Below are 14,691 nucleotides of genomic sequence, written 5' to 3'. Positions count from 1 at the left end.
AGTACTCTCCAAATTTATTTGCATTCAAAATCTAGCTGCCTTAGTCTGCTGTTTCAGTCTTTTTTTTCTTTTGGGGGAGGTATTTATTATGTAAATTATTTAGCTCTTTTTTTTATATGTAAAACCTGACGATATCACTATCAAATATACATACATTCGTGCAATCGTGCTCATCAGCAGTCTAAGGTCATTCACTTACATCAAGCTATCAAAAGATGAGGTAATTGCCACCAACCTATTTCTAAGAAAAAAATAATGAAATCAATTAAATCAAATGTAAAGGTGCACCTTTTAAAATAATAATCGCTCCTTTTCTGGTTAATTTTCCTCTGAATTGAACCTGTTCCATGCGACCTGTGTTTGATAGAGCAGCAGTACATTACCAAACAAGAAACATAGGCTGTTTGACTAAGTATCAGTAAATGAAGAAACGAATGATCATACAAGAAAATCAGTTGTTTTCCAGCAGTAACATATTCCATTATTCATGAATTCTCGTTTCCAAAAGATATCTGGCAACATACCTTCAGAAGATCAAAAATCTTTTCACATATGTATTTTTGTTGAATGCTAGCTCCTCGTTGCTGCAATTTGTCAGGATGTACGCAAAGAGTTGCTTTCCTGTATGTTTTCTTTACAGCAGCAGCAGTAACAATGTCTGTCAGTGAGACAGGATGCCAGGCACTATCAGGTCCAAGAATCTGCAGGTGAAGACCAATCAACATAATAGAGGTTCGTTCAGTAGATAGGAATGAGTTTTCACATTTCACAAAGTTGATGCAAGTAATGGAACTGAATGGAATGCAAACTATTGTGATAGTTTATTCAGTTCTGGATGTGGAGAGCTAGCACATACATATTGTAGAGTCGAGAGTAGTGCACGCAAATTCCCCTCTTTTCCTGTGGCCCATCTCTTTATATCAGCATCAAGAGATTTAGCTAATCTCTGCAATAAGAAGAAACATTTTAGTACAAATCAAAAGTCAATAAGCAATACACTGAACTTCTGCTTTGTTGTAAACTTATCGAATTAAAACATTACACTTCTCTCATCCTGCTCTTTCTGGGCAAGAAGATCATACGTATTCTTCTCAGCAAGGGCCTTTGCCTGGCAAGATATTCAGACATTAAGTTATTTTTTCGGAGGGGGGAGGGGGTGTTAGCTTTTAGTCACAAGAATCAATGGAACATGCTTTACCGCTCGCTCCATTATCCTCTGGTGTCTCTCTAAACTTGCTTTACATCTCTTTGCTGATTCAGTGATGGTTCCATCAGATTTCTCCAAATCCTACAAGACAACTAAGTTAGTCTTCCGTATTTAATCAAAGTATTTGTCACAAGCAAAACAGACAAAACTGATACTCACAGAGAATGAGAAACTATGCTTCAATCCATTATTGCTGGAAGAACTTGAAGACCTTTCTGCATTATATTTTGCAGTCTGTCCTCTAGAGCCCATGGAATTTTTTTGAGACATTGCTTTCTCTAGAGCACGTTCACGTGCCTCTGCTGTTGCTCTTTCTACAGCAGCACGTTCCACTCTGATCTTGGCTTCAGTGGATGCCTTATCAACTGATGGCCTAGTCCCTAAGGATGCCTTCACAGTCTTTTCCCGTACCTCCCTATTAACTCTCCGATGAGCTTCAGCTGCTGTTCTCTCTACTGCAGCTCTTTCTGCCCTTTCTCGAGCTTCAGCAAAAGCTCTCTCACGTGCTTCTCGAATCGCTCTTTCAACAGCTATTCTATCCTTTTCCCGTTCTCTCTCAGCAGCAATTCTATCTTTTTCCCGTTCTCTTCCTCTCCTAATGGCTTCAATCCTTTGCCAAGAATCCATCTCACAATCCTGCTCATTTCCTTTGGCATCTTTATTTTCTGAGATTGAGGTTCTGCCAAGATTCTGGATATTTTCTTCCACGTGTTGACCTGTTTTTATATCCCTTTCAGCTTCTGGAGATTTGTCCATCTCTTTAGGTTCAGAATTTGTTTGAGAGAGGTGAGTTTGGTCTTTGAAGTTCAGACATCCACTTTGTTTTGCAGCATTTACTCTTTCATCAGACTTCATATCAAGATCAACTTTTCCTTCTTCCTTGTTTGAGGATATGTCTTTTGCATTATCTCTACAAGCTGGAGACTCATCAGCTGATACCTCATCTACACTTTCAACTTTTGAGGTTGATTGAGATTCCTCACTGTTCTCTGAGTTTTGCCGCATATCTGGCATTACATTTGTGGTATCAATTCTTTCCAACTGGTTATCAGTAGAAATATGTCGCTCAGAAAAATTTTGCATATTGGTGTTCGCAGCATTATGAATCTCAGTAGCTGTCTTGAACATATCCTCATTGTTTGGCAGTGTTTTCTCTTGATCCACATTAGTTAAAACGAAACAGGTAGACTTGCTATCGGAAGAGAACCCGTCATAAGTATTGTTCACTTGGACATCCGTAAACTTCTCTGCAGAGGAACATCCACACAAGCTATCTGTTCCAGCCATTATATTTACCTCCACCTCAAACTGTTTATCTGCCTCATTTTCCTCTTCAGTTTCTAGAGGCAAGCTATAGTTCTCTTCACAGCCTCTAAGAACTGCTCCATATTGTTCTGCTTCGTTGTCAGCACTACAAGGTTCTGAAGTCCTACTGAAGAAGGTTGAAGTATTAACACCATGACTATTGCTGAAAATGGTGCCACGATCATTTGAATGGATAGCAAAGGCTTCACTATTATCCTTTTGAGAAGCAGAATCATTTAATTCCTGACCAATGTCTGGAAGATTATTCCTTCTATCTGCTGCTCCATCAGTATGATTTAATTCCTCAACATCTAAAGGAGTTCTACCATTCTGAACCTTATCATCACCATTTGTTCCTATCTGTATGGTCTCAATTGCCTCAAGTTCTGATGCATCCATACATCTCATTGCTACCTCATTCTCCCCATTTATTCCAGGCACGGTTTGACTAACTTCATCAAGTTCAAATTTCAGTTTCTCGTCATCAATTTCTGACTTGAAAACCATGTCCACCTTAGCCGCAGCTTCTGCAACTACTGGAACGATTCCAGGCTCCCTCTCACTTCCATTTTCCTCCACAGATTCCTCCAGCTGCAGTTCACTCTCATACCATATAATCTCCTCGTTCTGCACCATTGCATTTTCTTCTTCATCACTGAATTGTGAATCTTGGCCATCTTCTTTCCACTCAGAGTAATTTTCAGGCTGCTTATCGATGTGTGCTTGATCGACCATCTTTTCCTCAGCCAGAATTAGTAAATCATTACGGAAAGTATTGAAATTAGATCTGCGCATTGTCAAATGTTCAGCCAAATACGATTCTTCATGCTCCACAAATTTCTTCTCATACATTTTCTTATCAACAATGCAGCCAGTATCCTCGGGTGGCTTGTTTTCTTGGCTGATCCTCAAATGTCCATTTCCATGCATAATCTTCTCCTGCTCTTGTGTGCTTCCAGAAACACTTAAGACTCTTTCCAACTGTTCCAGAAGTTCTGCAGGTTCATTTACAGGACTAACAGTTGCCTGACACTGATCCACAGCATCCTCATTAGGCCTCTGCTCCAGCTCTTGCAGACTCTTAGAAGTGCTCTCCGCACTTTCTATCCTTTTAGAAAAAACTTCAGGCCTTTCTGCTTGATGCATTGTTGAGCTAGCATTGCAGTCTACCTTCCCAGATTCCAGAACTGAAGTTTCTGCTAATCCGGGAATATCAGTTGTCTGTCCATGTAGTTCAGATACCCCAACATTTTGCCTGATATTGTTCATTTCATCCTTTCTCTTGGTGTTAATTGACCCACTCTGACTGCAAGTTGGAGTAGAATTCTTATCTACCTCAACAAATGCATCTCCATGATCATTGGCTGGTTCGAAAATCTCCATGACTGATTCTACATTAGCCTTCCTAGCATTTAGAAGATTGTCACTACGACTCAGGATTGGATCAGATTTTCCATCAACCTCAGCAAGCACATGGAATGTAGGACCTAATCGCTGATTTTTCCCTTCCAAATTGTTCTCCTTCGAAAGACCAGATGCATGCTCATTAGTTGGTTTAAAAATCTCCACGACTGATTCCACATTAGCCTTCCGAGCATTTAGAAGACTGTCACTATGACTAAGGACTGGATCAGATCTTCCACCAACCTTGCTGAGCACATGGACTGTAGGATCTAATCGGTGATTTTTCCCTTTCAAATTGTTCTCCTTCGAACCACCAGACGCATGCTCAGTCCGAGTTTCCTTCTCATCCTCAAGGACCTCAACCTTTGACCGACCCTTAGACCTCCTGGCCCTTGAACCATCTTTAGTACCTTCTCTTTTCTTTTGCATAATTGTTTTAGCAAGTCTCATACTTTCCTGAGCCTGCTCTATGGCTTTCTTCAAAGCAGCAATGGATTTGGCAGCATCTGAATTTTCATCCAACTCCTCATCAGAGAGAGGCGGTGAATTTTCACCACCAATCTCTACAGAAGAATCTTTAGAAGCAAAATTTGGTAAACATGACTTATCCGGTGCGCGTGACTTTTCAGAACTTAATCCACCTTTAACCTTAGTTGCATCAGGGCCAGTACTGAAACTCCAGGTCCGGCTAACTTCACGTTTCACTACAAGAACAGGGGTATCACCCTCTTTCTTCTGCGGTTGAGGAGTTCCATCATCAACAAAGTGAGTAAAACCAGGAACAGCTTGAAGCGGTGCTATATGTGTTTTCCCATTCGATTCATTGCTACTTCTTTGACTGGTCTTGTTAAATGACAAGTTAAATTGCTGCTGAAGACCATTACCACCTAATGAGCTTTTGGCCTTTCCTGGAAACGGAGAATCTGAATCTGCCGCAATCCTATTACAGTAATGTAAAGAATTCAAGAAAATGTCACCAAACAAATGTTTTCCTTAACATTATCAAATAAAAGGACACAACTAAAGATGATCAAAATCATAGCACACTTCATTTCCCCACTCTAATTCATATATTCACTCATGCACCCCTTAATACCAAATAAACTAAAAAACAAAACGACAACTTTCTCCGAGTGTTAGGCCTAACACAAGCAAGGAAGACACATAAAGAAGAAGCAAGCACATATATTCATACTTCAGATGTTGATATGCTCAACAATATTTTTCCATGTGAAAAAAGAAGGATAGCTAAATTACAATCACAAACAGAACCACTGCTAAACGACAGTCCTCTTTATCACAGCAACATAACGTTTCTCGTTTTTAGATGCAAATGCAAACATAGAATAGAATCATTCACTGCCAAAAACTAAAAGAAAAACTTGGAGAAAATGCAAAGATAGAATCATTTACTGCCAAAAACCAAAATAAGGAGTATATATTTTATGCAAACTCTGACAGGAAAAATTAAATGAACCGACCAACAAATCATACAAACTCACAACAAACAATCCAAAAATCAAAATACATAAACGCAACAGTAAAAAAAATCAAACCGTTTGGGATGATTAAATTTTAAAAAAACGCGCATAAACAAAAAACACAGATACTCACCGCGTTTTGGTTTTCTTATTGAACAGCTGCTCATGAGTCAAGGCCACGTCACCAGCCTTAGCACCGAAAATGTTGGAGTAATCGAGCTCGGAGCTCCGGCAACCGTCCGGTTTGCTCAAACCGGAAAGATCGAGAACCGGAATGGAAGAAGAACCTGAGAAAATCTCGGCGTACTCGACAGGCTGACACTTTGCTTTATCGCCTCCGGAGAGCACAAAGTCGGCGTAGGGGTTTCTGCGGGAGAATGAAGAGGAGGAGTGCTTTCTTCTGTGCGGTGGTCGAGACAGCGACTCCATGGAAATCGATAGGTTCGATCTTCTTCCGTTAGGGTTTTGCGTTCAGTTTGATTTTCCTTCTTCTCTTCTTCGTCGTGAAGTAATTTGTCTGTTGAGAAAAAACTCTCCAAGTCAGACAGACTGACAGACAACACGAAGAGAGAAGGAAGGAAAGAGAGAGAAATAGGAAACTGTTTTAATGTCGCTTTATTTATGTAATGTAATTTATACATCTCTCTCATGAATGATTGCATTTAATTAAACGTGCACAGCTTTCATCCTCAAAAAATATGCATTTCAGATTCGAGATGATTTTTAACGTAAAATTAGTAAAATAAAAGGAAGCAATATAAGAATATATTCTTGTAGGACGAAGAAGTATAAAATAATAATAAAATAAATACTAATATGTACTAATAAGGGTGTGATTAATTACTAACTATTTAAATTGTTAACTCATCAACGCAGTGTATTAAAAATATCATCACGACGATGACATTAAAATGTCAATACATAATTTTGTTGAATTTCAATATACTGTGTTAATATTATGTATTGACATTTTAATGTCACCGTGTTAATATTTTTAATACATTGGATTAATGAGTTAGTAGGGTTAGTAGAGTTAAATATATAAAAAAAATGATAAATATATAGCGAATATATGATGTGAATATTCTATGAAAAGTCGTGGGGGAATCAAGAAAATAATTGCAAATTTATTAATCAATAAATTAGACTATTCTCATTTCTAACAAGAAAACTGCACAAAAAGTTAAAAACGCTAAGCGAGTAGTGGTATTTGTGGACTGACAAGGCGGTGATTAATAAATGTTATTCTTTATTTAATTGAATCAAATTATATGAATTAAATTATGGTAGAATTTTCGAGAAGAATTTATTGATGAGTTGTAGCTGGATATTAATGGCTTTAACATTAGAGACAGGACCAGTCCCAGAGACAAAGATGAAACGTGATAATTTGTACTACAACTAGGGCTGGCAATTTTTGACACGACACGATAATCTGACACGAATTCGCATGAAATTATTGGGTTGTGGTCAAGTCTTATTGGATCTGTGTCCTTATCGGGTTGACCCATTAAGAACTCGATAATTTCGGGTTGGGTTCGGGTCGGATGCGGGTCGGATACGGGTAACCCATTAAGAAATAATATTATTATTTTTATTATTATTTAAAAATATATATATTACTTTATTTTTTTAATTTCTTATAAATTAGGTTTAAATAGTATAAAACGAATTTTAATTGTGTAAATTAGGTTAAAAATTAAGGTTTAATCGTGTAATATCAGGTTCGGGTTGTTATCGTGTCGTGTCAACCCATATTATATCGTGTCGATAACGGGTTCGTGTCGGGTGCGGGTCGTGTTCGGATTTGAAGGTAGCAGGTCGGGTTCGTGTTCGGATTTATAGTTTCCTTAACAGGTCGGATTCAGGTTAGGCCTTATTGGGTTGGGTCATTATCAGGTTGACCCGATAACGACCCAATCCGCACGATTTGCCAGCCCTAACTACAACAAATTAATGGCATTGCATAATTTAGTGGGTCCTAAACTTAGTCCCCAAACAGAAAGAAATTCAAATTTGTTTCACATGGAAATTCCTTTGAATTCGAGGTAATGTCTCTATTTCTTCTTATTTAATAATATCAATAACGTTTGTAATCTCCGACTAAGGGCATCAATAGGGGGCTCTAAGGTGCGCCCTAAAGCCCGCTCTATGCACTGTCATATCAGCATTTTATCCTCCTATCCGTTCACCTGCAGTGGGGCGCCCTATAATCCGTTCTAAGTGGCTCCCTAAGCATTTTCTTTTATTTGAATATTTAAATAAATACAAAAATTGGGGAAAACCTTCATTTCATTTATAAAATTAATACATTACAATACGAATTAAAAAAATACGCAAACTCAGCGACGACGGTTACTGGCCCACACTTCTTCAATCATGTCGTTCATAAGCTGAGCATGGTCTTGTTGGTTGCGCATTGAGGCATGTCTAAATAGAACCTCATTGAAACCCGTCGATAATCCTTGAGCGGGGGCGCGGTCGCCGTGCTGGAGGAGCTAGATGCACCTTCATCATCGGTCCAATCGGTGATGCTCCCTAGCATCCCAGGAAAGTCGTGCGCCGTCTCGTGCATCTTCATCAGGCCCTGGCAATCTACAGCAGTCGGCTTTCGCAAATATGTGTCGATGTACGCCTCCACAACTCCCCTACAAAATCTCTTCAGGCACTCGTGGCCTGTTGTCTCTCCGACGTGGAGGTACTCGTCGAACATGTCAACCGTGGTGCCGTAGGGCAACTTACGGAGTGCAACCGTGCACTTCTGCAACGGCGTAAGTCCGGGTCTGCCGATGCCATCTTCCCGATACTGGAAGTATTCATCACGTGACTCCAACGTCTGGACAATGCTGAGAAAAAGGTAACGAGGCATTCTAAACCGGCGACAGAAAACAGTCGGGCCCCACTGTGGTTGCTCGGCAAAATAGTCTGCAACTAGACGTTCGTGAGCTGCGGCATATTCGCGGAGGACAAACGTCCGACGTCGAATAGGCTTGGGGATCTGCTCCGCCGCCGCCTCAGCCTCCTTGCGCTGCATTTCGGCTAAGCATTCCGCCATTGCGTCTTGAACGGCTGCATTTAAGGCTTGAGTCAAGGTCGGACTACCGCCCTAAAGGAACTCCGGTCGTCGTCGTGGTTCATTTTTGTTTGTGAGAGATGGAGAAATGTGAGGGATGAGAGAATGAGAGATGCAAGAAATGTTCGCATGAAAAATAGAATGAGAAACGAGATTTAATAAATAGACAAAATTCAAAAAAAAACAAAAACGCGTTGCATCGTCCGCGTCGCCCACAGTGGGCGGACGATGCCATATCGTCCGCACTTCCTCCGCGGACTATTTGTCGGGCGAGGACGACGCATCGTCCATCGTCCGCGCACATTGTCCCCCCCACTGTAGGTGCCATAAGTAAAGTGATAGTAGTAATTAAATATACCATTTTCAAGACAATTAAAAGCTTATGTGTAAGATTTGCATTCACCTAAATAAGAATTTTAAAGTTGCAACTTCTATTTATGTTCAAAACAAGGTCTTTTGGCCTTTGTTGGGTGTGAAATCATCTTGACGAACGTATACCATTTCCTATAGAAGCGGTGGGTGAGATAGTTAGTGCCGTTCAATGGTGATAAATGCTATTGTCGTAGCCCTATCACCTAACAAGGTCACTGAAGCCAAAGAAAGTTTAGCCCGGAGCCAGTGATATCAAAAAACTTGTACATCTTTTTTGTTTGGATAATTTGTCCATTTAAATCTTAATATCAAAAGTATATTTGATATGTCTATTTTTTGTTCTTATTAGTGAGAACTTTGTATCATTACATATGCTCCAATAAAATTAAATTAGAACTCTTACATCGAGTTTGTTCGAGCATAATAAGAGAGAACAAATAAACTAAAATGGGGCGGAGAGAATCAAAGTCGTAGTTGTGTACTCTACTATTGTTTCAAAAAGTATTTGTACAAAATTCGTGGCCCTTCCACTCACAAGAACGTTGTAAGAGTGTCCACAATGGTGGCCCTTGAAGGCCACCATTCGTGGCTCTCATGTGGCTTCCGTAATGGTAAAGTCAACAAAACTATCAAAAATAACAAGGGCCACCAAATGTGGCCCTCTTTAAAAAAAATTAATTTGTTTATTTTTTTAATATTATTTTTTAATTTAAGTCTAATAAATTTTATTAGTTTTAAATTTATGATATTTATAAATTTAATTAAAGTAAAATAATGTGGATCGTAAATTAGAAAATTCACAACCTATAAAAAATGTAACAATAACTTCGTTGTATTATATTGAAATAGGAAAATTATACAACGAAAGTGACATAATTTAAAAACAACAAGCCGGAAACCCAAATCACTCTGCAGCGCCCCTTCTACGGTTCCAGACCTCTTCAACCATATCAACCTGCAGTGAATCATGCGATATTTGGCTCCGCATATCGGTGTACCTCTGGATCAAGTATTCATTACTACGTGGTACACCCACCTGTATGGGCTCCATGGCGGATAACGGGCGTTGTCGTTGAAGTAGTCCTCCATCAACCTGCGGTCTGCCCCGACATGATCACGATCGAAAAATCGCCGATGATGGAATGGCCGGCCAACTGCCACCGCCGCCTCAACCGCCGCCTCCGCCGCCTCTTCTGCCTCTTCCGCTTCACGTTGCACCGCCGCAACAAGGTTTTGGAACTCTAGATCTACCGCTTGTTGGAATTGTTCATCGTCGGAATCAATAATTACAAGGTTAAATTGAAGTTGGAAGGGAAGATTGGAGGAAAATGGGAGTAAAATGGAGTTGGAAAATGGAGTGGAAATGTAGTATATTTATAACAAAATTTTGAAAATTAAAAAAAAAAATAATAATAATTTTCCGCGGCCCAGCCGCGATTCACGGCCCTTGCAATGGGAGGGCCGCGGCTCACACGGCTCAGCCGCGTGAAGGCCGCGGCCGTGGCTCAGCCACGATTCTCGCCTCACCTCCCCGGCTCTCGGCCTTTGCAATGGGGGGCCGCGCCGAGCCGCAGGCCGCGGCTCCCCCATTGTGGACACTCTAATAGCCAACCGATGGTATGCAAGCTCTTTTTTATTTTTTTAAATTTTCATTTTTTTCAAATAAAAATATAAGCATTAGATTAGTTATTCCAACCATTTATGCAGTAGTTATACACATGGAACAAAAATTAATTTAATAAATTAGTTGAGTACTATCGGAAGTGAATAAAGGTCTTATTTGCGTCGAAATTTACAACAATAGATTTGGTTTGATGTATAGTGGGTTCACTAAGAATTTGGCTTTTGTTTTAATAACCATAATTTTAATGAATCCAATAATAAGAATATTAACTACTTATATTAGGAGTAGGATCACACCCCTTAGGAGTATTTGTTATTCTTAAACATAGGAGAAGAGTGAATTTACTTGGATCTAATACAAGAATTTCCCTCAACACAAAGTGTCCACTTACAGAGTGTCATCTTCATTACGGACATTGTTTGTCTGCTTTATTTCAAATTCTATTATAATTCATTTTCATTTGTATTATAATCTCTATAACTATAGTAGAAATAATCAGAGACTTTGGGTTATGACGAAATGCAGGACCCACAACATGGATGGAAGTATCTTTTTTATTCGTCTTTATTGGTGAATCAAATTTATTTCAGCAATTATAAAATCTTTAAACAAATAACAGTTTTATTTTATTTTGAACGCACGTTAAACAGTATAATGTTGCTCACATAATTGAAACAAAAGTATAGTGAAACTTTGGATAGTGGCTACCACGCACGAACAAAGGTGTACTTTTTTGTTTATTTTTTCAATAAATTAAAAAAAGATCCAAAATTTCATAACGGTGGATGTTAGGTGGAGATAGTGACGGTTCCAATACTTTTTTTATTTAGGGTACACAAATTATTGCATAGATTATAAAAAAAAATTATATTGACACAAAATACATCATCACTTAACTATTGACGAATCTTCATTTCATCAAAATATAAAAGAAAATTAATCTCAATTCAAACACACATAAAACAAGTGACCATAAATATCCTAACAAACATGAGTTCATCGACATCCTTAGAAATCCTTCAATCATACTATATTTTACTAATATAATGACGAAAAAGCTCAATCTAAATGCAGATTGTGAGATGATGAAAATAAAAGTTAGATAGTAGTTATGATTAAAGCAAAGAATCTAAAGTAAAGCAATTATTATTACTTGTAAGAATTAAGGAGATCTAAAGAGTGAAGGCATAAAAAAGCAGATATAGATATTAGATTGTGATAACGTCCACTTAAAAGTTGATTGAACATTTAATCTAAATTGTATGATTGAGTTGCTTCACTTTTATTGCTGGTGATGTTTTAACTATATTGAATAATTCACATCAGATAGTTTTTATATAGGGTGAATCTCGTACTACAATTTTATTCATTGATATCATACATGTTAAATTTTACTCGTATAAATTTCTACACAATTTTTTAATATGTTTTCAATAACGTCTCGAGATCAATATTAAGCGATCGACATGTTATGTTAAAATATGAAATGGTCATATTTTTTTAATAAAAATTAATCTCTATCTATTTATAGTAAATATCTGTGCTAATAAAATAGGTCATTTTCTAGTATTAGCAACACCTGAACTATTTATCTATTTTATTTTAAAACTACTACTAATATGCACTGTACATTTGAATGATTCTGAAGCTGTCCCCAACCAAGATTTGGTGCAAAAATTGAAGACATTAAGGGGCCCACCTCTACAAAAGATGCACGAATTAACCCAAAAAATGTAAGATCAAATTTGATTATCTATCATTCAATGATTAGCAGATAGTCAATTGATTTCATGTCCGAATATTATACACTCATTATTCAAAACCTTAATCTATTTTCAAGTTGGCCAATTATTTCCTAATTACAACCCCAGCTCATCATGTTAAGTGTATGTAATTCAAAAGATGTTTCTTCACTTTGTTAGTCTTATTTATTCAAAAGTACTGGAGCACTATTTTACAATTATAAAACTTTAAAAACTAGTTAGTTATACACAATGGTGCACCTGTAAATTTATGCATAAATTTAATCAACATTAACATTTTCATAAACATTCATGTACAATAATATAACATACATTAAACCCTTATATCAAGCTTATTATGAGAACCCTAAACGTTATAATGGGAGGCAATAAATACGAATCTATAGCATATTTAACAATCGGTTTCAAGAAAATTAGTTGAGACCTGAGTTGAATTCAAGATGGACACATCCTGCAAATTTCGAAAACACTATCATTGTATTAATTGATGTGAGACAAATTTGTGGATTTACCAATTTATTAATCAGTCTATTGTTGGGTTGATTCTGAATTTTCTTTAACCAGCAACTTGGGCCTATAGTTTGGGCCTTTGGGTCACAGTACAACGATTTCAAATAATTGTTAGTTTGAAATTTGAAAAATTATATTGATAATCAATTGTTAAGAGTTATAGAACAAGAATTTGATCTAAACTTCATAATTTTTTTAAAAAAAATTTTACCCTTAAAATAATACATTAATCCAAAAACATTTATTAAGGCATAATTTGTCATATGAAAAAAAAGCTTTCTTTAACTTTGACATAACATTTGAGGCATAATTTATCTTACGGAAGTAACAACTTTCTTCAATCGATAGTAAATTTGTCAAAGGCGTAATTTATTTATCTTATAAAAATCTTTTTTCGACATGACTTCCTAAGTCTAATTATCTATTTCTATCATTTGCTTCGGTCGTGGGAATAGGATCTATTGATGCGACTCAAAACATCATTGCTATTCTATAGCTGAAGACGCAATATTAACTGAAATACATTATATTTATATTCATATCCATACTACTACTATATTTCAACCCAAACAAACAAAGGAAAACTTGTAAGAGTAAAAAAGCACTCAAAATCTACTTCAGTTTTAACGTAAAGGTATCCCAAAATATAATTTCACAGCTCTTAAAACATTAGATCAATTTACAGCCACATCAAACCGGTCCGGTCGAACCGGACGCATCAGCAACATGGAACTGTGACACATACTTATGCCCGGTTCCTTCTTGTCGAATAACCGGAGGCTCATTTAGAAATGCCCAGTTACTGCTTATCCACCTAAAATTATAAATTCAATTTCAGTGTTGAGTGATTATGAGCCAAAGTTAATTGACATAAAGTTGATTATTATATTTAAAAATGAGAAAATTAGTATTGATATATACCAGCCATTCTTTTGTAATAGTTTCTCCAGACTTGTCTCGCTTTCCGCTTCTTCACCATTTGCACCCTCACAGCTTTCAACCGCTTCTTCAAATATCATTTTCTGCAGTACATTTTAAACAAACCATGCACAATCCTAATTATTAAAGGTGATGCAAGACTTTTTGAAAGAAGATAATATAATCCATTTGTCCACAACCATTTTCTTTTTGTTTTTGGCACGAGATTGTATACAACAAGGTTGTTTTGTTTTGTACTGGCACAAGATTATATATAAGGTTGTAAGATAAAAAAGAAAAAAGAAATACTAGAAAGAAAATAAAATAAATAGTGTAAATATATCATATAAATAATATTTGAAGAAATAAATAAGACTCTAAATTCTTTGTATAATTAATATAAGGAGAAAGTTAACCTGTGTTCGAGGTGAGAGAAGAGAGATATCTCTGAGGTGTTCCTCCTCCTTGAGTTTCTTGGATTTCCAAAAGGCATCAATTTCATCCTTGGTCAGTGATTTATTCCTTGTTAAATTAACTGTATAGGGAGGAAAAAGATGAATTAGGAAAAAATGAATTAGTGATATAAAATATGCAGGGCACAACATCTATTAATAATCAAGCAAGAATAATTAATCATCAATTCAACTAATATAGAGACAAAAAATTTGCTAACCAGCTTTAGGGTCTTTGATAGAGCCCCAACCTGCCATAAGAGAACCCATAATTGAATGAAATCTATGAAGTTTGCAAGTGAACTTAGTTTTATTACAACTTTATTAGGAGTGATGTATTGTAAGCTTTATATATAGTTAAGAGATAGAATTGGGTTGTAATGGTTGGTGGGCCATGGTTGTCGGTGCTGAGTGGAATGGTTGGTGGGCCATGGTTTTTGGTTTGATCTTATCTTCATGTGACAAATAAATAATTTAATTTCATTTAGTGCGACTAACAATAGTATATTTATTCACTGGAGATAAAACTTTGGACTTTGGCAGCCGGTTTTTTCTGCAAGGACATGTTAGAATTTTGTTGTT

At 37.0% G+C, this 14,691-nt stretch overlaps 2 protein-coding genes across 2 annotated transcripts; both read right to left on the bottom strand.

Moving 5' to 3' along the window:
• Positions 1-86: 86 nt before the first annotated feature.
• On the bottom strand, positions 87-5,987 carry LOC121755525. Its single transcript, XM_042150826.1, has 7 exons — positions 5,531-5,987; positions 1,367-4,856; positions 1,199-1,288; positions 1,043-1,108; positions 857-946; positions 525-701; positions 87-354 (listed from the first exon to the last, which is right to left on the bottom strand). Exons 1-7 carry the CDS (start codon positions 5,824-5,826, stop codon positions 319-321), a joined length of 4,245 nt encoding a protein of 1,414 aa, XP_042006760.1. The 5' UTR covers positions 5,827-5,987; the 3' UTR covers positions 87-318.
• A 7,262-nt stretch (positions 5,988-13,249) lies between these two features.
• On the bottom strand, positions 13,250-14,483 carry LOC121754135. The gene is made up of 4 exons (XM_042149480.1): positions 14,331-14,483; positions 14,074-14,192; positions 13,661-13,761; positions 13,250-13,553 (listed from the first exon to the last, which is right to left on the bottom strand). The coding sequence occupies exons 1-4, from the start codon at positions 14,377-14,379 to the stop codon at positions 13,430-13,432; spliced, it is 393 nt and encodes a 130-aa protein (XP_042005414.1). The 5' UTR covers positions 14,380-14,483; the 3' UTR covers positions 13,250-13,429.
• Positions 14,484-14,691: the final 208 nt, after the last annotated feature.

This window comes from Salvia splendens, chromosome 11, assembly GCF_004379255.2.
Source record: "Salvia splendens isolate huo1 chromosome 11, SspV2, whole genome shotgun sequence".
In the NCBI taxonomy this organism is placed as follows: Eukaryota; Viridiplantae; Streptophyta; class Magnoliopsida; order Lamiales; family Lamiaceae; genus Salvia; species Salvia splendens.
Note: the sequence above shows the minus strand (reverse complement) of the source record. Positions and strands in the feature narration are given on the sequence as shown.